The sequence below is a fragment of the Cetorhinus maximus genome, unplaced genomic scaffold (genome assembly GCF_964194155.1).
Source record: "Cetorhinus maximus unplaced genomic scaffold, sCetMax3.hap1.1 HAP1_SCAFFOLD_625, whole genome shotgun sequence".
In the NCBI taxonomy this organism is placed as follows: Eukaryota; Metazoa; Chordata; class Chondrichthyes; order Lamniformes; family Cetorhinidae; genus Cetorhinus; species Cetorhinus maximus.
Genome location: NW_027596567.1, coordinates 153,737 through 175,718, shown reverse-complemented (window position 1 = coordinate 175,718; position 21,982 = coordinate 153,737). Strand labels below are relative to the sequence as shown.

Below are 21,982 nucleotides of genomic sequence, written 5' to 3'. Positions count from 1 at the left end.
CACCAAACAGAAAGTCCTTGTGTATGTGACCATCTTCCATCCTGCGAACGTTCCCAAGACACAAAAACCGCTGCTGGTTGATGCGTTCTGCAGTTTTTGGAGCTCTGCCTTTGACAGTACCACTGCATTCGTGACTTTGTCCTGCCAGTACATACCCAAAATGCGCAACAGGCAGTGAAGATGGAAATTGTGGAGCTTCTTTTCTTGATAACTGTAATTCGTCCATGTTTCACAGCCATAGATAAAGGTGCTGAGAACGAAGGCCTTATAAACCATCAGCTTGGTCCTAAGGGCGAGTTTGATGTTATTCCAGGGGCGTTTCATGAGTCAGGCAAAGGTGGCAGCTGCTTTCCCCATACGGGTATCAAGTTCTGCAGCAAGGAACAGGCTGCCTGTCACCTTGGAACCCAGGGAGCGGAATTTACTTCTATCGGTTTGTTATTTAGTGTGATCAATGACGGAAATGCAACACCTTATCCCATGAGCACGGTTTTCTCCGTGCTTATAGTCAGGGAGAACAAGTTACAGGCATGGGAGAGACAGTCCATCAGTCTTTGTGGATGAATTTCCGTTTTGATGACAGAGTTATCAGCGTGGAGCAATTCTCTGATCAAGATTCAATGTGTTTATGTCTTCGCTTTCAGTCTTATAGATTGTGGAGCTTGTGGTTTGATCGAGTGTAAGTCGACTCCTTCCATATTTACAGGGAAGACAAAGATCAGCAGCATGGAGAAGGTGCCCAACAGAGTGGGGATTGGACACAAGTCTGTTTCACTCCATTCTTCACTCCGAATGTGTCGGAAGTGGAATCATCAATCTGTACAGTGCAGTGCATGTTGTCATGGAAGGAGTGAATGAGACTGAGGCGCTTTGGTGAACAGCCAATTTTCCCAAAAATCTTCTAGAGTGGTGCTCTGCTGACGGTGTCCAGCGTGTGGAGCAAATCATGTCCAGAGTATAGCTTCCGATAAAAACATCACATTGTGCTTCAGCCTGCAACCAGATGAAGTCTTTAAAGCATGACCCAAGCAAAGGCCTTCCCCGTAACTCCATGAGTGAGATATCCTTGTAGTTGTTGTAGTCTCACCTGTCGGCTTTGTTTTCAGATAGTGTGTGATTTTTGCATCATTCACATCCTGTGGAATGGATCTTATCTTTCAGCAGAGAAGAAGAAGGTCGTAAAGGCTGAGAAAGATAAATAATTATCAACACCAATTATTATCAACTCACGAAGGTAAATAATTATCTTCAAGAATTATCATCAATTCACAAAGATAAATAAGTATATTCACCAATTGGCATCAATTCACAAAGATAAATAATGATATTCACCAACTATCATCAATTCACAAAGTTAAATAATTATATTCACCAATTACCATCAATTCACAAGACAAATAATTATAATCAGCAATTATCATCCATTCACAAAGATTAAGAATTGCATGAGCCAAGCATTTTCATCATTTTCTTCCAGACAAAGTGTAATTGCAATTCATTTATTATCATTAACATTGATTGAGATCACATTGACCATTCTGTCAGCAAGGAATCACATCTGTCCCAGAATTCAGTGGCAAATGGAATTAATTCAGACCGAGGATAATGAGCAGCTACCCAGCAGCCTCTGCGCTTTATTGACAAGTAATCACCTCATCATCACACAGAAATTCCGGATATATAACTGGAATGCGTGAGGATTTGTAAAGTGATGGTATAAATAAAACTACCTGGACCTGACTGTAAGTTAATGCGGCTCTCCAGTGAGTAATGTCTGTTACCTTCGCTAATTTGGGTGAGGATATGTTGAATGCTTTGTTTTACATGAAAGGACCACATGTTCCAAATATTACAATCCTCCATCCTAAACCGAATTATGTACCCGCTTTCTGTCTGAAAGATGGTGATTCCCCATCAGCAGAGAAGAATCATCAGTACCGCAGGGACATCTCCAGCCTTCTCTTGGTGACGTTCAGCTCGATACCCTGGGGATGGAATACATCCAGAAAATCTGGAGGAACTGAAGCTATTAGACTGACACAAATGAAATACTGGACCTGCTTCAAGATTTGAAGTAGTCAAGCACCAAGATGAGAAGGTAAAACAGCATCTTCCAGACGCGCCTATCGATACATCAATCAATTCATTCACTGATCCCTTCATCAAAATGTTCAGGCATCCAACTATCATTCATTCCTGCATCACTGCAGCCATCCGTCCATTCTTTGGCAGACGGTGGTGTTGTATTGATGTCACTGGACGAGTAATCCAGAGACCCAAGCTATTCACCTGGGGACATGAATTCAAATCCCGCCATGGCAGCTGGTGGAATTTAAATTCAACAATAAACCTGGGATTGAAAACTGGTCTCAGTGAAGGGAACCGTGAAACTATCATCGATTGTGGAAAAAACTAATCTGGTTCACTAATGTCCTTTAGGAAAGGAAATCTGCCACTGGACCTAGTCTGGCCTACATGTGACTCCAGATCCACAGCAATAAGGTGGACTCTAACTGCCCTCTGAAATGGCCCAGCAAGGCACTCAGTTCAAAGGCAATTAGGGAGAAGTAACAAATGATGGCCTTGCCAGTGACTCCCACATCCCGTGAAAGAGTAAGGGGGCAAAAAAATCACACAGATTTATATGTTTGACTGGAACAAAATGTACCCTCTCTCTGAGTCATCTCTGATAATCTGCCGGTAATTATTTCCATCCATCCATCACAATATTATGATGTGTTGGAGAGATCCTCCAATGAGCTGTTGATGCTAACAGGGTGTCAGAGAAGCTGGATAACTTTGCTTTCCTGAAAGCTGGGCACAGTCCACATAAGTTCACAATTTAAAAAATAAAGCTGACTCCAGTGTTGTTGCTGGGTAGATTTGTTATAAATAGGCCTTGTTGACAATGTTAAGGGTTTGAAGTTGGCTTGCAGCCAAGCGATCAGTACTGAGGAAACAGATCTTTCATTTACTGCACAAACCCGCAGATGCTTCCTGTAAACAACATTGGACATTCGAGCGTCCCTGACTGCAGCCGGCTGGCTTGCTGCCAAATACTGTGTGGGGCAGATTAGCCTGGATATGAATGAAGAAAATGGGATTTAGCCATTCAAACAATAAATGTTTCTGTCGCACACGAAAGGCACATTTTAAATGGCATTTCATCTAAGGAAACATTTTAATGAATGCCGTGTTCGCTGAGGCTAAACACGATCAGGAAATTGGCCGTATACTATTTAATTTATATTATTTCTAAGTAAAGGATATTAAAGCCGGTTTATTAAGAACTTCATGGAGTGCGAGAGAGCGACGTTGATGGTCCCAATCCCCCAGTCTAATGAGTTGAGTAGAATGGCAAAAGAAAATAAAATAAATTAAATTAAAAGAAAATTATAGAATTGTCTTGAACTCGCAGGAATTCCTCGAATATTTTCCGAGTTGTGCACCTCATTTAATCTGAGGGATCACTTATACCCGTTTAGCACCGTGTACTGTACAGTTTAATGTGTGCTGATTTCGATTATTTAATAGTCCCTCTCATAGCTGCCAATAAATGGAGAAATGACCAGTTCATGACCCGCTTCAGTGGAAGATAAAACATTTATTCTCTGTGATATTGTGCAATATGCCGCAAAGCCCTGATATCCTGTGTTCCCAATACCAGTGAATGGTAGACAGCCGGTGGCCATTAAAATTAGCTGCAGTGATTTGGATGCTGAAGGATAACTGTGCTGATCTCCGTGCCCGGTCTGATTCATTAACTTCTCTTGTCAAAAGTCGATGTAAATTTTACGTTTCTGTGTAAAATTACTGTTTAATTATCAGGCAGACGGGCTTCTTTAGCCTCTAATTTTCACAGGGCTGTCTTCGGGTCAGGGGCAGATCGAGAAATGCAATGAGAGACATTGTATAATGTGAGAAGATTTTTCTTATCTCCGGACCCAAATTGTACAGCGATAGCCACCCACACTGTAAATAGAATCATTTTGTTCATCCCCCGCATTTAGTTACATAAATCAATAATAATTCCTATGACTGATGACACTTTATCGTGGCAATGAGATAGAGACCCGGAGTTGCTGCAAAACAGACTGACAGTCCCTTTATTCCCTGATAATATAATTTATTTTTTTTGGTTCAACGCCTTGTGAAGTGGTGTAGAAATAACTGGGCTTAATTTTCAATGGAATTGTATTTTTATTAACAGATGCTCAACTGTAATTTCACCATTAGAACCACTGGAGACTTTACAATGAATCCATTCAGCCCAAATATCCCGATACAGATAAAATGTCCACTTTTAACAATAACCTATTGTAAATATCTGAGTCCATTCTGTTGGGGATGTGGAAGGTGGGGCGTGGATCCAGTCGCCGCCTCCACCAGGAAATCAACAGGCGGTGCCTGGAAACCCGCCCCCTTCTGCCGGGTATTTAAATGCCGCTCACTGGGGCCGGAATCCAACCGTCCGGGAGCTGGTTTGTTCACTGAGTTCTGGACAGAACCATTTTCCCCAAATGACCAGAAGGATGAGGTCGGCGATTTCTCTCAGTTTGTTGCTGACTTTCTTATGCCGTGAGTAGTTTTTATTGTCCAAGTCTCTCACTGTTTCTGTTTCAGTGTTAGTCTCTCTGGAATGTTACAGAGTCAGGAATCATTTCACCAGGATTAATCCTCGAGGTTTTTGATATATTTTTTACAGGTGTCCAGTCGGATGTTGTGTTGACTCAGCCAGAGGCAGAGAACGGGCGTCCCGGAGGCTCCCTGACACTGACCTGTAAAACCAGCGGGTTCAGTCTTGGCAGCTACGGCATGGGCTGGATCCGACAGGTTCCCGGACAGGGGCTGGAGTGGCTGGTTAGCTACTATAGTTCATCGAACGAATACTACGCCCCAGGAATTAAGAATCGATTTACTGCGTCCAAAGACACTTCAAGGAACATCTTCTCCTTGGACATGACGAGTCTGAAGACTGAAGACACCGCCATCTATTACTGTGCAAAAGACCACAGCGAGAAGAACCAGGGCTGGACCCGAACAAGAACAGATCGAGAGAAACTCAACAACTTCCATCATAACCTGACGGTCAGTACTTGTTTTAAATGTAACATTAACTGTAATGATCAGGACTAGGCAACAAGCAGCTCCTGACATAAGTAGCACAGCAAACAGTAAAACTAGCAAACCAAACCAGTCGATGTAATGAACTGAGCTTTTGGCTGTGTTGATATTTAATGGTAACAGTTTCCGCAATTACAGACCTGGATATAATGTTCATTTTAATATATCTGATACCTGGGGGAGGTCTCTTTTCGTTCAATTTTGTAAACTGCTGCATGAATTCTACTTCTAGATCAGAATTAAACGGCTATTGATGTGGATATTGAGAGGCAGCACTGAACAGAGAGTGGGTGCAGTTTTTGTGCGGGTGTTTTTCACTGTGATACTACAGCAGTGGGTCACAGTGCTGTGCACAGCGACATCCTCATACAAAAACCTCAGAGAAGGAGTTTGTTCAAATTGGTGATCACTAACACAGCAGGAACGTCAAAGAAAATCATATTTAAATAAAATAAGGTGTAGAGGTAATATTGGCTTGTGAAAACATATAGCAGTCTTCCGCTTTGTGAGTGTTTTCGGAAACGCTAAATCTGCAAAGAGGTTTTGAAAGAATTCCAATCACATTGATAAGTATAATGACCAGTATAAGCTGAAATATCTCGCTGATTCACTCTTAGGCGAGTCGGGATCAGGTTTTTGAGAGCGCAGTGAAATTAAATCTCTGTATTTTACAGTGAACAGTCTGCCGCAGTATTTGACATGATGTGTCTCACTGTGATATACTGGATGGCACAGCAGTTACTGTCAATACAAAAACACCTCAGCACTAATTGAGTCTTCCTGGGTCAGTGTTCGCTTTTACAATCCTGCTATATTTACAGTGAAGTATTATTTATGTCCAGAACTGCCCAAAAAACATGGTTTAAGATGGAAAAGCTGTGATAATTATGCATTCATCAGTTGGTGATTTCAATAACATGTTCATGTGTTACTTTGTGAATTATTAAACATGAGGATCATTGATGAATACCTAAAGATATCTACAAACGCAAATATAATTTCGTGAAGATTCACTGTGACCTTGCTTTGCCTCTGACTTATGAATATTTAAAGTAATGTTAGATTCTGTCTTTTTCGTGCAGGGCAAGTTATTGTATGGCACAGCCCAGGGAATGTAACACTGTGATTATTTCGACTACTGGGGACAAGGGACCATGGTGACGGTGACTGCAGGTAAGAACCACATGTTTATTTATTGATTGTATTACTTGAGTCTATGCTTTATATTTTTGTCTATTTTAATAATTCATTCGTTCACTGAAACGTGGGTTTGGTGGATTCTGTATGCAGATTTGTTTTACAATGTTTCATGTGATTCTGCTTAAATTGAATTATATAATTCCGCTGTGTCTTGACAAAAAGTGCTGCTGAGGGATTCGGTCCCTGGTTGTTGTGATTTGGTGTTTATCTTCTGAGGATAATGTGTGGCCGGGTGACATGAAATATCTAACGTTTGTTAAAACAGTTTGACGTTTCTGCAATGTTTAATCTCGGTGACATCTAACGCCTGCGGGTTTTACCATCTGTTGCACAAGGGTTTAAATAGGTTTGAAATCAAACCCAAAATGAACAAAATATGCTTAAGTTTCAATATTAATTTATTGAACATGTTCCGCCTACTCACAATGCTGTTGACATTATTCCATATTTCTGTTTAGTTTAATTATTCATTTATTTAGTGACGAGCGTGTTGCCTGGATCCGATATTGAGATTTTCTTGCAATGTTACATTGGATTCTGTTGGAAGTGTTTGTACAATTGAGCTGCTTCTCCATGAAACGGGTTTCAGCCCCTCAGTGATGTGATTTGGTGTTTTTCTCCCGAGCATATTGTGTGTCTGGATGGCTTTGAATAAGTAAAATTTGTGAAACGGTTTGGCGGTTCTGCATTGTTTCTGCATTGTTTAAACTCGGTGATATTGAGCGGTTGCACGTTTTGTGATTGAACAGTCTACGCGTTTGTATCTGCTTGAAACACGATTCTAGGCAGAAAACAGACAGGTTTCAGAAATGGGAAAAAAAGCGTTTAAAGATGTGTTAGAACATTTTGTCTTTATTTTAAGTGATAATTGCAGATTAAACTAAACCATGGATTATGACGCTCATTCAGAACATAATTCGTTACTGCAATCAGAAACTATATAATTAACAAGTTTTCAAGTTGTAGAGTAAAAGTAATACAATTCAAACAATTATAATGTGGTAATATTTCTCCATATTGGCTGAACAGCTTTCATATTAACCTAATTGATCATTAATCGCCTTTCATAATTTTGTTGTGCACTGCGCACAATTAACATATCGGGAAAGTTTTTAGGCTGGAAACATTTTGTGATTATGCATGAAAAAATTTCAATAAGAATATATTGATTCTACAGATTTGGTCAATTTCACGAGGGATTTTGAATTATTTTTTATATCCCTGATAACGTTTGCATTGACTTAAAGAGGAGTTTGACATTTCAGTTTGGCAATATGTCTATCTGGTTATTACATTTTTTCTGTGCAGCCGTAACCATATTATTCCTTCAATGTTATTGGGATTTGGAGAGCGAGATAATTGTCACTAATCTAATCTTAAACAGTTTTCTGGGGGGGGGGGGGGGTGGAAATCGCTGGTAGTAAATGAATTGTTCTTACATATTTTTTGAACTGTAGGAAGGTGCAGACTGCATATGAAGAGAGATTGACAAGTAAAAGCTTGAAATTAGAACAGATTAATTTAATTGCAAACATTAATGTTAGTTTTGGATTTAATAACAACATCCTGTCTACCATAACTGTGCTGTACACAGGATAGGATTATAGGAGAAGAACGGATTATATCTGAGATTCATGCTTAATTCTTATTAAATATTAAATTGAGCAACAAAATCTCGTTTCAATTTGCTGATTATATTTCAGTGGCGCAGATGGTCTGAATGAATTGTTCTCATCAAGTTTTATATTGATCAATTTGGATCTTCTTTCAATGAACAATATATGTGACAATTAAAGAATAGGGATTGTTATCTAGGAAGCAATTTTATTGATAATAAGTAACTGCCAGAAACATTTTTTTACATATAGTTTGGAGTTTAGACAAGCTTCCTTTAGCAAACAGATGATGTTACAGCTCATAGACACTTAATGCGACGTGACCCCGGCCAGATTTCAAAGTATTTCAAATATTCTACTGATAAATTCGCCCTGTGAATTACTCGATGAGAATAGATGGAATTTATGATTTCTCAATGCGTTCACAAACACACATAGCTTACAATATTGTTGATTAAAACAGAGCAGAAGTAAAAGCAAAATAGTAAATCGTGCTTAGATTTAAGTAAAATTGATGCACTTGCCTGAATGTTGCCATCTAGCAATTTGAAGTTTATTGTTTAACATTGCTTCAGTATCACGTTGATTTAAATAAACCCCAGTTATTTCACAAAGTCCCAAGGAGAAACAAGTTTTCAATTTTTGAAAACCATTTTTAATATTATAGAGTAGAAATCAGCTGACAAGAAAATGAATTGACAATAACAAGATAATTAGCTTACAATATAATATTAGTGATAATTAATTCAACATAAATCTGCTCCAACAATTAAGTAGTATACTGTCATTATAGTGAATGCAAAATCTCAGTGGAGAGAATTTTTAATTGTATCCAAAATGAATTTAGAAAAGAATACTTTTCTCACTTAGCTGTGCTCAGCTCGATAAGGTGTTTCGCCTCGATGTTTTTACTGATTCTATTCATACCTAAAATCAAATCAAATCAGCGGGTAATCGGTTTTCAATGTGAATGTTTCCTGATTTGTTTAATTCTTACCCTGTCATTGAGTCTCTCAAATTATCCTGAATCTGTAATATTTGCTGTGCTCATTTTCAGGGTAACTTAAATCCTATATTATTTGGAGATTTGAGACAGATCAGGGAGAATTAGATGGACTTAAAAGGGAATTTTGAAATGAAAATCAGATTAATTTCAAAGAAGTTATAGAATAATTGTAGTAAATTGACCGTTCATCAATTGGAATCAAACAGCTTGAATGAAATGGACAGATTGAACAGATCTATCTGCTGGGAACTCGCTTGTTGCGTCATTTGTGTCTGTTCTGTTTCTGTGCACGTGCTCACTGTGCTGGGACCAGGAATCTTCCTGACTGGTTGTAAACCTTCTGGTTCACTCTCCTGGATTTCAAGAAGTGCAATTTGATTTATTTCTTCAAAAAACTTGTATCTGTGAGAAATGTGAAAGTTTGACTTTTTGACCAGGCGCCTCAGAAATGAGATACCCAACCCATTGTGACAGTCAGAAAGGACAATTCAGAAACGACAGACAGACTGTCGAAGGAGATTTGGTCGATTTTAAACCAGTGATGTATGTATCTTGGGAATGTTCGGTTAGGCAATGCAGAGATAGCTTTATCCTATTTTAATTCGTGCTGTAGCAGTCCTTGACCTATTTAGTTGGACAGTGTGGAGTAAGAAATTAGCCTGTATCTTATTTTTAATCCTGTCATAGGATGTTGGGGTCGCTGGCAAGGCCAGCATTCGTTGTCCATCCCTAATTATCCCTTGAAGTGTTGAAATGCCGCCTCCTTGAATAGCTGCAGGTACACTCACAGTGCTGTTAGGAAAGGAGCTCCAGGATTTTGAGGTATTCACAGTGAAGGCACAGCGATATCATTCCAAGTCAGGATGGTGGGTGCCTTGGAGGGGAGCGTACAGGTGGAGGTGTTCCCTAGCACCTGCTGCCCTTGTCCTTCTAGTTAGAAGTTGCGGGTTTTGAAGGTGCTGCTGAAGGAGCCTTAGCGAGTTGCTGCAGTGCACCCTGTATATGGTACACACTGCAGTCACTGTGCGTCTGTGGGGGAGGGTGTGAATGTTTCAGGTAGTGGATGGGGTACCAATTCTGTGGGCTGCTTTGTCCCGGATAGTATCGAGTTTCTTGGGGTGTTTTGAAGTTTCACTCATTGAGGTAAGTGAAATCTATTCCATCCCAGTCCTGACTTGTGCCTTGTATATGGTGAGTTGTCTTTGGGCAATAGGAGTTGAATTACTCGCCAGAGAATTCCCAGCCTCTGACCGCCTCTTGCAGCCACAGCATTTATATCAAAACAGGATTGAACCCTCTCCTAGGCATATTTGATAGGACAATGTGGAGGGAGTTTTATTTTATATCAAACCAGTGCTGTACCTGACCCGGAGTGTTTGACAGTTGAGTGGAGAGTTGGCTTTCTGTTGAGCCCCACCCTTGCAGCTGATGACAGGAGTGTACTGGAGGAGGAGTGGGGGCTTTAATCCATATCTTAACTTGTCCTGTTACTGACCTGAGAGTCTTCTCCCTGCAGAGGTCAAACAAACTGAATCAGCATCGAACTAACTGGCAGTGAGTTCTCGAGCCACATCTCTGAAAACAAATTGTTCCATTGCTCGGTTGAAATGACGAACGTTAATTGTTATTAACAATATTTCTGGAGAGAACATGTATAAATTTTAATGAATTAATTATGTTTCAGCATTTTGAGTATCAGAAAATCATTGAATGTGAGTGAGCTGAACTTGAGCACAATTTCAGAACAAACAGAATCAGGGAGTGACAGTGAGGCTCCAGAGAGCAGCGCCTGTTCTGATCTGATCAGAGGCTGCGAGTTATTTAAACGATTGAAATGGACAATGACCAGGCTCCCGCTCCAAACAACCAGCCGCGGGGGATTTGGGGAAAAGGAGCCGCCATCAAAAACTGAGTCATTGGATTGCCACCTGCAGGGAGAGGAATGAATGACAGAAATGAGAGAATGAGAGGATATCAGCCCTTCGATCCTGCCCTCCATTCAGTAAGATCATGGCTGATCTACCTCGACACACTCAGTCTCTTAACCACACACCCTCACTCGCTCACTCTCTCTGTCACGCATGCTCTCTTTGTCACACTCACACACACTGTCACATTCTCCCTCTCACACTCAAATTCTCTTTAACATGCACACACTCTGTCTCTCACACATTTCCTCTCTCTTTCACACACACTCTCACGCAGACACTCACATTCTCTCATACACATACTCTCTCAACTATACACACTCTCACACACGTGCACACTATCTCTCTCACACACACATGCACTCTTTCTTTCTCACACATGCACTCTCTCTCACACACACGCACACTCCCTCTCTTTTACGCACAACCACTCTCTCTCTCACATACATGCACCCTCTCTCCCACACACATACACACTCTCACACATGCACACACTCTCCATTCTCTCTGTCACACACACAGAAACACAAACACATTCCCTCTCACACACACACTTGTTCACTCACACATGCACTCTCTCTTATTCTCTCTCTCTCTGACACAAACACTGGCTCTGTCTTTCACACACTCTTTCTCTCCCCCACACACACACGTTCGCTCTCTCACACACTTTCTCTCACACATTTATACTACCAATCACTCACACCCCTACACACTCTCTTTCTCTATCTCTCTCTCTCTCTAACTCTCACACACACACAGTCGCTCTCTCTCTCACACACACAGCAGCTCTCTCTCACACACACATTCTCTCTCACACACATTTCTCTATCTCAGACACTCTCACACTTATACTCCCTATGACACGCACAGAAAAACACACTCTCCCCCTCTCACACACTCTCTCTTTCTCTCTCTCTCTCTCTCCCACACTCACAAGCACACGCAGTCTTTCTCTCCCACACACACATTCTCCATTTCACACACTCTCACAATTAAACTCCGTATCTCACTCTCCGTCTCTCTCTGTCACTGTCTCTCTCTCTCTCTCAAAAACACACATACACTTGCATGCACTCTCTTTCTCTCTTTCTCTCACACACACACACACATTATCACACACAGAAGTGGGCTGAAAATACTAATTGCAGAATGAAAATCCGTTAAGCTGCATGCATGTTCATTGCTCCATTTCTGAGGACCTGTTGTGTAAAATGAAATTACACAGGTGACATCACTGTATATGTGGAGAATTTCCAAGTGTTGAACCAAACATATAGAAACAGAAAAAAGGGAGAGATGTGGCGGACCACAGCCGCCAGGATCCCCAATACTGGTGCACACTTGGTGCAAGAAGCCTGCACGGCCCATCCTGGTTTTGCTGTAACCTTCCCCTCCAGCCCCCTCAGTCTGCCTATTCGCACACTGACATGGGTTTCTCAAAGAAAGGCATCGGCATTAAAGCAGCTGGCCAGCGATCTACACTGCTGTCTGACTTTACACAGCCGGTGTTACTGAAAGCTGATCAATATGGAGAATCGGGACAGGATCGATGGAGAGGAAGAGGAGGAGGTGGAGGTGGTGGAGCCGAATGGAGGTGCCCCCAGCTCGGCTGTGGACGACAGGAAATGGAAAACTGAGCCGGAGTGGAAAATCATCCGGAGAAACATCGCCTTGATGAGCCTCCTGCACCTGGGCCCCCTCACTGCCCACAATCACTCACCCTCACTCACTCACTCACTCACCCTCACTCCCTCACACTGACTCACTCACCCTCACTCACCATCGCTCACTCACTCACACTCGCTCACACTCACTCACTCAACCTCACTCACTCACCCTCACTCACACACCCTCGCTCCCTCACCATCATTTCTTCACCCTCACTCACTGGCCCTCACTCACTGGCCCTCACTCACTGACCCTCGCTCACCCACAGTCACTCAATCACCCTCACTCCCTCACACTGACTCACTCACCCTCACTCACCATCGCTCACTCACTCACACTCGCTCACACTCACTCACTCAACCTCACTCACTCACCCTCACTCACACACCCTCGCTCCCTCACCATCATTTCTTCACCCTCACTCACTGGCCCTCACTCACTGACCCTCGCTCACCCACAGTCACTCACTCACCCTCACTCCCTCACCCTCACTCCCTCGCCCTTACTCACTCGCACTCCTCACTCACCCACCCTCACACACCCTCATTCATCCACCCTCACCCACCTTCACACACCCTCATTGACTCACCATCAATTACTCACTCACCCACCATCACTCACTCTCACTGACCCTTATCCACCCAGCTTCATTCACACTCATCCACCCGCCCTCACATACCCACTCACCGTCACTCACACACCCACCCTCACAGACCCACCAACCCTCACTCACCCGCTCATCTACCCTCATTCAAATACCCACCCTCATTCACTTATCCATCCTCACTCACCCACCTTCAGACACCCACCCTCGCTCACTCACCACCCACCCTCATTCACTCCTTCACTCACCCACGCACCCTCATGCAATCAGCCACCCACCCTCACTCTGTCACTCAGCCACCCTCACTGTCAATCATGCACATGCTCACTTACTAGATCACTTTTCCTAAATCGGTGTGTGGGAGGGCGGGACCTGCAGGGAAGTGAGACTTGGAAGCGAGGCCTGAATCCTCACAGTGTCAGAAAGTGGAGCATGGCCGAATGGAGTGATGAGCGTCGGTGAAAAGGTCAGAGAGCCTGGCGAAAGTGCAGGGACCCGTGGAGTAAGTGCAGAGAGCTGGGGGGAAAGGGCAGAGAGGCGGGAGGGGGAAAGGGAAGAGAGGAGGGAGGGGGAAAGGGCAGAGAGGCGGGAGGGGGAAAGGGCAGAGAGGCGGGAGGGGGAAAGGGCAGAGAGGCGGGAGGGAGAAAGGGGAGAGAGGCAGGAGGGGGAAGGGAAGGGAGGTAGAAGGGAGAAGGGCAGAGAGGCGGGAGGGAGGAGGGCAGAGAGGCCGGAGGGAGGAACGCAGAGCGGGAAAGGTTAGAGAGGCAGGAGGGGGAAAGGGCAGAGAGGCGGGATGGGGAGAGAGGCAGAGAGGCGGGAGGGGGAAAGGGCAGAGAGGCGGAAGGGGGAAAGGGCAGAGAGGCGGGAGGGGGAAAGGGCAGAGAGGCGGGAGGGGGAAAGGGCAGAGAGGCGGAAGGGGGAAAGGGCAGAGAGGCGGGAGGGGGAAAGGACAGAGGGGCGGGAGGGGTAAAGGGCAGAGAGGCGGGAGGGGTAAAGGGCAGAGAGGCGGGAGGGGTAAAGGGCAGAGAGGCGGGAGGGGTAAAGGGCAGAGAGGCGGGAGGGGTAAAGGGCAGAGAGGCGGGGGGGGAAAGGGCAGAGAGGCGGGAGGGGTAAAGGGCAGAGAGGCGGGGGGGGGTAAAGGGCAGAGAGGCGGGAGGGGGAGGGCAGAGAGGCGGGTGGGGGAAAGGACAGAGAGGCGGGTGGGGGAAAGGGCCGAGAGGCGGGAGGGGGAAAGGGCAGAGAGGCGGGAGGGGGGAGAGCAGATGGGGAAAGGGCGAGGGGAAGAGGGGGAAAGGGCGGAGGGGGGATGGACAGAGAGGCGGAGGGTCAAGGACAGGGAGGCGGGGGGTGGAAAGGGCAGAGAGGCTGAGGGGGGAAGGGCAGAGAGCCGTGGAATAAGTGCGGAGAGCTGGGGGAGAAATGGCAGAGAGGCGAGGGGGAAAGGGCAAAGTTGCGGGGGGGAAAGGGCAGAGATGCCGGGGCGGGAAGGGCAGTGAGACCGGAGGGGAAAGGGCAGAGAGCCAGGGGTTTAAGGGCATAGAGGCGGGGGGGAGGGACGGGGCAGAGAGGCGGAGGGTGGGGGAAGGGCTGAGAGCCGGGCTATAGCGGGGAGATCCGGGCGATAGCAGTTGCGAGCCGAGGCCCCAGGCGCCCTGGGCCCCACTCTCTCTATCTCGCCCTCTCTCTCTCTCATTGTCTCTCCTCCTCCTGAAATCCTTTCCATTCCCGGGGAAAGGGTCTCAGTCCCTGGCATAAAAGGGAGACAATGCCTCTGTGCGCTTCCCCCTGGCTCCCTGCGCCTTTCTCCAGCGGGTGGTCGCTGCCCCTCCAATCACAACCAGATTGTCTCCCACTTTTACTGCTGATAGGCTGACTAGCGGGCCTATCAGCAGCTAACGGGGTAGAAGACTGGCCTGTGATTGGAGGAGCAGCTCCTTCCAGAAATCTTGAACTCCACTGACCCGCCTTACCAGCATTTAGAACAACGGCTCCAGGGTCCAGATAGAGGGGCTTCGGGGGCCACAATCCAGCCGCGGGACACGGATTGGACAATAAAGGAAAATAAGGAAATGGGCAGAGAAGTTGGCCAAATATCTTGGCCTGAACGAGGTGGTTGCTAAAATAGCAGAGGCATTGGTTTTAATTTTCCAAACTCCCCTAGATTGTGGAAAGGTCTCATCAGATTGGAAAATAGAGAATGAGGCTTTTATATCAAATAAAGGAGGTAAAGGGAAAGCAAGAATGGACAGGCCAGTTAGTTTAACATCTGTCCGAGCGAAAATGCTGGAATCTATTATTAAGGATCCTATCACGGGTCACTAAGAAAATCCAAATGCAATTATGTAGATCCATCATGGTTTTGTGACAAGTGCAGTGCCACAGGGATCAATGCTGCGGCCTCAACTATTTACAATTTATATCAATGACTTGAATGAAAGGACTGAATGAATTTGCGAAATTTGCTGATGACACAAAGATAGAGAGGAAAGTAAGTGGTGAAGAGGGGATAAAGGTCAGCAAAGGGATATAAATAGATTATAGGAGTGGGCAAAAAATGACAGATGCCGTATAATGTGGGAAAATATAAACTTGTCCAGTTTGGCAGGAAGAATACAAAAGCAGCATATTATTGAAAAGGAGAGATATTGCAGAACCCTGAGGTACAGAAGGATGTGGATCCCTTGGTGCATGAATCACAAAATGTTACAATGCAGGAACAACAAGTGATGAGGATGGCAAAGGGAGTGTTGTCATTTATTACAAAGGGAATAGAATATAAAAGTAAAGATGTTTTGCTATAGTTTAACAGGGCGTCGATGAGACCTCGTCTGAATTACTGTGTCCAGATTTAGTCTCCTTTAAGAAAGGATATAAAAGCATTAGAAGCTGTTCAGAGAATATTCATTCAAATGATACTGGGAGGTGTTGTTGGTTAACTTATGAGGAAAGTTTGGGTAGGCTGGGTCTGTATCTATTGGAGTTTAGAAGAATGAGAGCTGATTTTATTGAAACATATAAAATCCTGGGGAAAATTGACAGGGTGGATGCTGAAAGGATGTTTCCACTTGTGGGAGAGACTAACGATAGGGAACACAGTTGAAAAATAAGGGGTCTCCCATTCTGGCAGAAATGAGGAGATTTTATTTTTCTCTCAAAGGGTAGTGAAAGTTTGGAACTCTCTTCACCAGAGTGCGATGGAGGAGAAGTCATTAATATTTCAAGGCAGAGGTGGAGAGATTCTTCATTGACAAGGGAGTCAAAGGTTAGCGGAGAATAGGCGGGAATATGGAGTTAACGCCACAATCAATCAGCTATGATCGGAGTGAATGGTGGAGGAGGCTCGAGAGGCAGAATGGCCTACTCCTGCTACTGATCTGCATGTTCATATGTACATACGATTGGAAAATGTCGTACTTACTGTAACTGGTATTCAGTTTAGAGTTCTATGGTCATTATATAGGTACCATTACAAAGGTACTTTCGAAGGGTCTTTGCTATTCTTTGTTTTGGGGGGACGTGGAGAAGGGAGGGGGCATCAGCCAATTTGAACAGAGCCAATTTCCAAACTGCAATGATATGAATGACGAGACAATTTCTCTATCACCAAGTGCTGTTGATTGAGAAATAAATGGTGGCGAAATAATGGGGGAAATCCTCTGCTCTTCCATTTTAATCCACTGAAAGGTATGTCATTCAGATGACATCAAAATGTTCTATTTTAGTCATGGGATAGAGGCGGGAAAAGAGGTGTGGGTTTCTAAAGAGGGAACCGACAGATGAGGATCACCAAATGATGGAAATAATAAATGATCAAATGTGGATGTGGGTTTTAGTTGGAATATATTAGGATATGTTTAGAGTTATAGTCAAATTTTGAGTTGTTTGGTTACTTAATGATCACAAATCACAGAGTCTAACTTTTTCAATCGGCCATTTTTTCCCAGCGACACCGTCTGCGCCCACTCTCTACAAACTGGTCTCCTCCTGTCAGCAACACAACACCGACGGCTCCGTCACCTACGGCTGTTTGGCGATGGACTATTCCCCAGAAATCACCAAACTGACCTGGAAGAAAGATGGGCAGCCGATCACCACTGGATTTAAGACTTACCCGTCAGTGAGAAACCAGAAGGGAACCTTCACCCTGAGCAGCCAGTTAACCATCACCGAGTCAGAGGGGGAATGCAGCAAAATCAAGTGTGAGGTTCAATACAGCGGCTCAGACAAGAGCATTGAATGGCAATGTAAGTGTTGGGGAACCTGTGAGAAACAGAAAGGCTGTAATTGACCTGTATAGGGCCTTGGTTATAATACATTTATTGTGCTCTGCATACTTTTGATCCCTGGAAATTCCAGGTTAGTGTCCATTGACCGCAAAGAGCCTGTTAAAATATAAGAACTCATTGTATCTGTTATCAATTTCTTCTGCAAGAAATGGCTAACCTGTGTTTTTTGAAGGTGCTGGATATGACCAGGTCCCTCCAACTGTTCTCCTCACCGTGAGTTCCCGGGAAGAAATCACAACCAACAAATTTGCAACCGCCGTCTGTTCCATCGTCGATTTCCGACCAAATCCAATCACCGTGAAGTGGCTGAAGAATGGACAACCCATGGATTCAGGAATTGTCACCTCTCCCGTCTTTGAAGTGAACGGGAACTTCTCGGCGACCAGTCGGCTGAAAGTCTCTGCTGGGGCATGGTTCACCGACGCGGTCTATACCTGTCAGGTCACTCACCAAGGGGTCACCCAAAGTCGAAACGCCACCAAGTGTGAGGGTAAGAAATACAAACAGAGGAAGCAATAGATCATTCTGCTCTCCGATGTTAATCAAATCAGGAATTTACTGGAGTTAGTAGAAAGCACGGAACAACTTCTAATTTACTGTCATGTAGTTATTGTTTAATTCCGATGTAAGGGCTGCATTCGGATTGTTCACCATTCAGGATTTTATCACGTCACGTCTCTGCATTGACGTCACAGAATGAGTGAGGTGGACTTGACATTAGCTTTACCCTGAGTCAGCTGATCATATTTGGAGACGCAGAAGGTGTCTGGAACCCTTCACTGGTAACAGCTTCGGGAGAGAGTGTTGGAAAGTGCATCCACCCTATTTATAAAACGGCTTTCAGTACTGCATTCCAGGGCCCAGGAATGGTACATTTGTAATGGGACTGGGGCAACATAGATTCATGAGAATGTTACCGGGGCTGAACGACTTAAATTATGAGAACGATTTACATAGACCAAGCTGGTTTTCCATTGTGTAAAGAAGATTAAAGACGATAGTTAGAGGTCGATATGTCCAAGGTGATTTATTCTCCTTCAGGGAGTGAAGGCTGAATACTGCTGTCCTGCTCCTGAAGGTGAAACTTTGGTTGATCTTCATTTCTGTCTCACAGGCCCAGACCACTGCCCCAACGATCCCACAATTACTCTACTGCCACCGCCAATAGAACAGGTCTTACTGGAGGCGACCGTGACCTTAACCTGCATCGTTTCCAATGCTCCTTATGGAGTCCTCGTGTCCTGGACACAAGAGAAGAAGCCTTTGAAATCAGAGATCGCCGTCCAACCGGGACAGGACCCCGACAGCGTGGTCAGCAACGTAAACATCTCGACACAAGCCTGGCTGAGTGGGGCTGAGTTTTATTGCGTGGTGAGCAATCAGGATCTGCCGACTCCTTTAAGAAGTTCCATCCACAAGGAACCAGGTGAGCGGTGAGATTGAAGCAATAAGTAGTTCAATGTGTCTATTTCCAGTGTAAGTGTAAGAATCAATATTTACTATTCAGTGTATTTATGGTCTACTCTGATTAGCAATTTCGCCAACTAAACGCCCTGGGCCTGTGGACTTTCAGGGGGAAATTGATAAGTAGATGAATGAACAATGAACTGAAGGCTGTGCCATTGGGTTTAGATGAAGCAAGATGGGAGGAGCCTGGTGCGAAGCTGAAACACCAACACAGACCAGTTGGGCCGAATGGCCTGTTTCTGTGCTGTAAACTTTGAGAAACTTTCTCGTCCAACCCCATAAGTTCTCAGGGAAAAGGATTGTATCCATCTCTGCCCCGAGCTGGAAAACCGGACAGATCCCAAAGATTTTTATTTATTAATTCATGGCATTTGGGCGTCGCTGGCTGCGCCAGCGTTTATTGCCCACCCCTAATTGCCCTTGACAAGGTGGTGTTGAGCTGCCTTCTTGAACCGCTGCAGTCCATGTGATGTAGATACACCCACAGTGCTGTTAGGGAGGGAGTTCCAGGATTTTGATTCAGCTATAGTGAAGGATCGGTGATATATTTCCAAGAAGTGGATAATGAAACCCCTTAATATTCATCACAAAACACGTTTCTCTCACATCTAACCAGCGGTTTCATTGTCTACGAAATTATCCAGTTTATTGACACTTATTGTACATTTTCTGCAGGTAAAAATCTGCGGGAACCGTCCGTGTCTGTCCTCCTGCCCTCGGCAGAAGATGTCTCCGCTCAGAGATTCGTCTCCCTCAGCTGCTTGGTGAGAGGTTTCTCCCCCCGAGAGATCTTCGTCAAGTGGACCGTCAATGACAAGCCGGTGAATCCCGGGAACTACAAGAACACCGAGGTGGTGGCGGAGAACGGCAATAGCTCCTTCTTCATGTACAGCCTGTTATCCATTGCAGCGGAAGAGTGGGCCAGCGGCGCTTCTTACTCCTGTGTGGTGGGACATGAAGCGATCCCCTTGAAGATCATCAACAGAACGGTTGATAAATCCAGCGGTAAACCGAGTTTTGTGAATATTTCCCTTGCACTGATGGACACCGTTAATTCATGTCAATGAGAATCTCTCGGTTACGTTTCAAACTTCAATAAAAAAATAATAAAGTCCTTTTCTCCAATTGTGATTTAAATGCACAATCGCTTAATTAATGTTGTTTTCCACTTTTGCTAATGTTAGAGCTGTTTAGTTAAAATCGGATATTTCCAGGGCTCAGAACCAAGTCTTGTACACCCAGTGCTCCCAGCTCAGATACACCCTGGGTTAGAGACAGAGTAAAGCTCATTCATCACGGGATTCTGCAAAATAACATCACCAACTCTCCTCCCACTGAGGGGAAATCTAACAATTTCCTATTTCCGGCAAACAAACTCAGCACATTTAGATCTCGGTGTTGCTGCTTCTCTTATTGTCCATTCCTTTAAAATGGATGCCAGCTTTAAGTTGCTGCATCGCACCCACTGGGAATTGAAGTGAGGGTCACACAGAAACATGTCTCAACAATTCCCCATCAGAGAGAGGGGGAAGGAAAATTGTTAACCCACTGCACCCCCTCACTTCCCCATCAGAGAGAGGGGGAGGAGAAATTATTAACCCACTGTACCCCCATTTCCACGACAGAGAGAGGGGGAATGGAAATTGTTAACCCACTGTACCCCCATTTCCCCAACAGAGAGAGGGGGGAGGGAAATTGTTAACCCACTGTACCTCCACTTCCCCAACAGAGAGAGGGGGAAGGGAAATTGTTAACCCACTGTACCTCCACTTCCCCAACAGAGAGAGGGGGAAGGGAAATTGTTAACCCACTGTACCTCCACTTCCCCAACAGAGAGAGGGGGAAGGGAAATTGTTAACCCACTGTACCCCCACTTCACTAACAGAGAGAGGGGGAAGGGAAATTGTTAACCTGCTATACCTCCACTTCCCCAACAGACAGAGGGGGAAGGGAAATTATTAACCCACTGTACCTCCGCTTCCCCAACAGAGAAAACTGAAAGGAAAATTTTTAGCCAATTTTACCTCCACTTCCTAAACAGAAAGACGAGGAAGGTCATTGGTTAACCTGGTGTGTCTCCACCTTCTCAGCAGAGAGAACCGAAAGGGAAATAGCTTAGCCAACCAGACGGAACAAAACTATTAACTCACTGGACTCTCAGTCCCCGAGCAGAGAATCTGGAAGGGAACGGGCCTTTGCTGTAAGGACCCAATTACCAACAGCAGAAGTCGGCTTCTAGCTTACTGGCCACAGGTTTTAAAGTCCCATCATGCTTAAAATGTTGTAAAATATATATTTATGCAACATAATTTTAAGAAGTTTTCACACTCTTGTTCCTGTTAATCTTATGCTAAGATTGATTTCCCATCATCCGAATCTAAACTGATTATTAAATCCTCCCTGGGTTGTTCACGGTTCTGTCCCTGCATTTTATGAGGCAGATGGTTGATTGTTTGCATTCGTTCACCTGATATCACCTTGCATCTCACAGAAAACACGTTTATACAGAACATTGAAAATATTCACCAAAATTTTCACTATCAGGGTGGGATCGATCGTTAGGACCTGGTGAAACACTGAAAAATGGTAAAAATGCACACAAGGGTCACAAATGGACGCACACAAACATACATACATACACACATAGGCACAGACACGCAGACACAAACACACAGTACAGGCAGACACACACACATACATACATAGGCACACACACACACACACACACGCACACACAGGCACAGACACACTCACAAACACGGGCAGACACACAAACACACACACATAGACAAATACACATTCGCACACACACAAACAGGCACAGACAGACACACACACGCACACACAATCACACACACACAATCACACATAAACACAAATACACACACAAATGCAGGCACAGGAACACACATATACACAATCACACACACACAAACAAATACACACGTGCACACGCACATACACACACACATACTCACACACATATACACAATCTCACACACACAAACAGATAAAACCAGACAAGCAGACTCATACAAGGACACAAATATGCATCATCACACATTCACAATGACAGAAAT

The 21,982-nt window shown here is 44.4% G+C and overlaps 1 gene segment (V, D, J or C); it reads left to right on the top strand.

Moving 5' to 3' along the window:
- The first annotated feature begins 4,476 nt into the window (after nucleotides 1-4,476).
- On the top strand, nucleotides 4,477-19,996 carry LOC144674309 (Ig heavy chain C region-like). The segment is given in 7 exon segments: nucleotides 4,477-4,578; nucleotides 4,706-5,008; nucleotides 6,244-6,297; nucleotides 17,094-17,393; nucleotides 17,608-17,925; nucleotides 18,550-18,861; nucleotides 19,578-19,996. Coding segments are annotated over 7 exon segments (1,737 nt in total).
- Nucleotides 19,997-21,982: the final 1,986 nt, after the last annotated feature.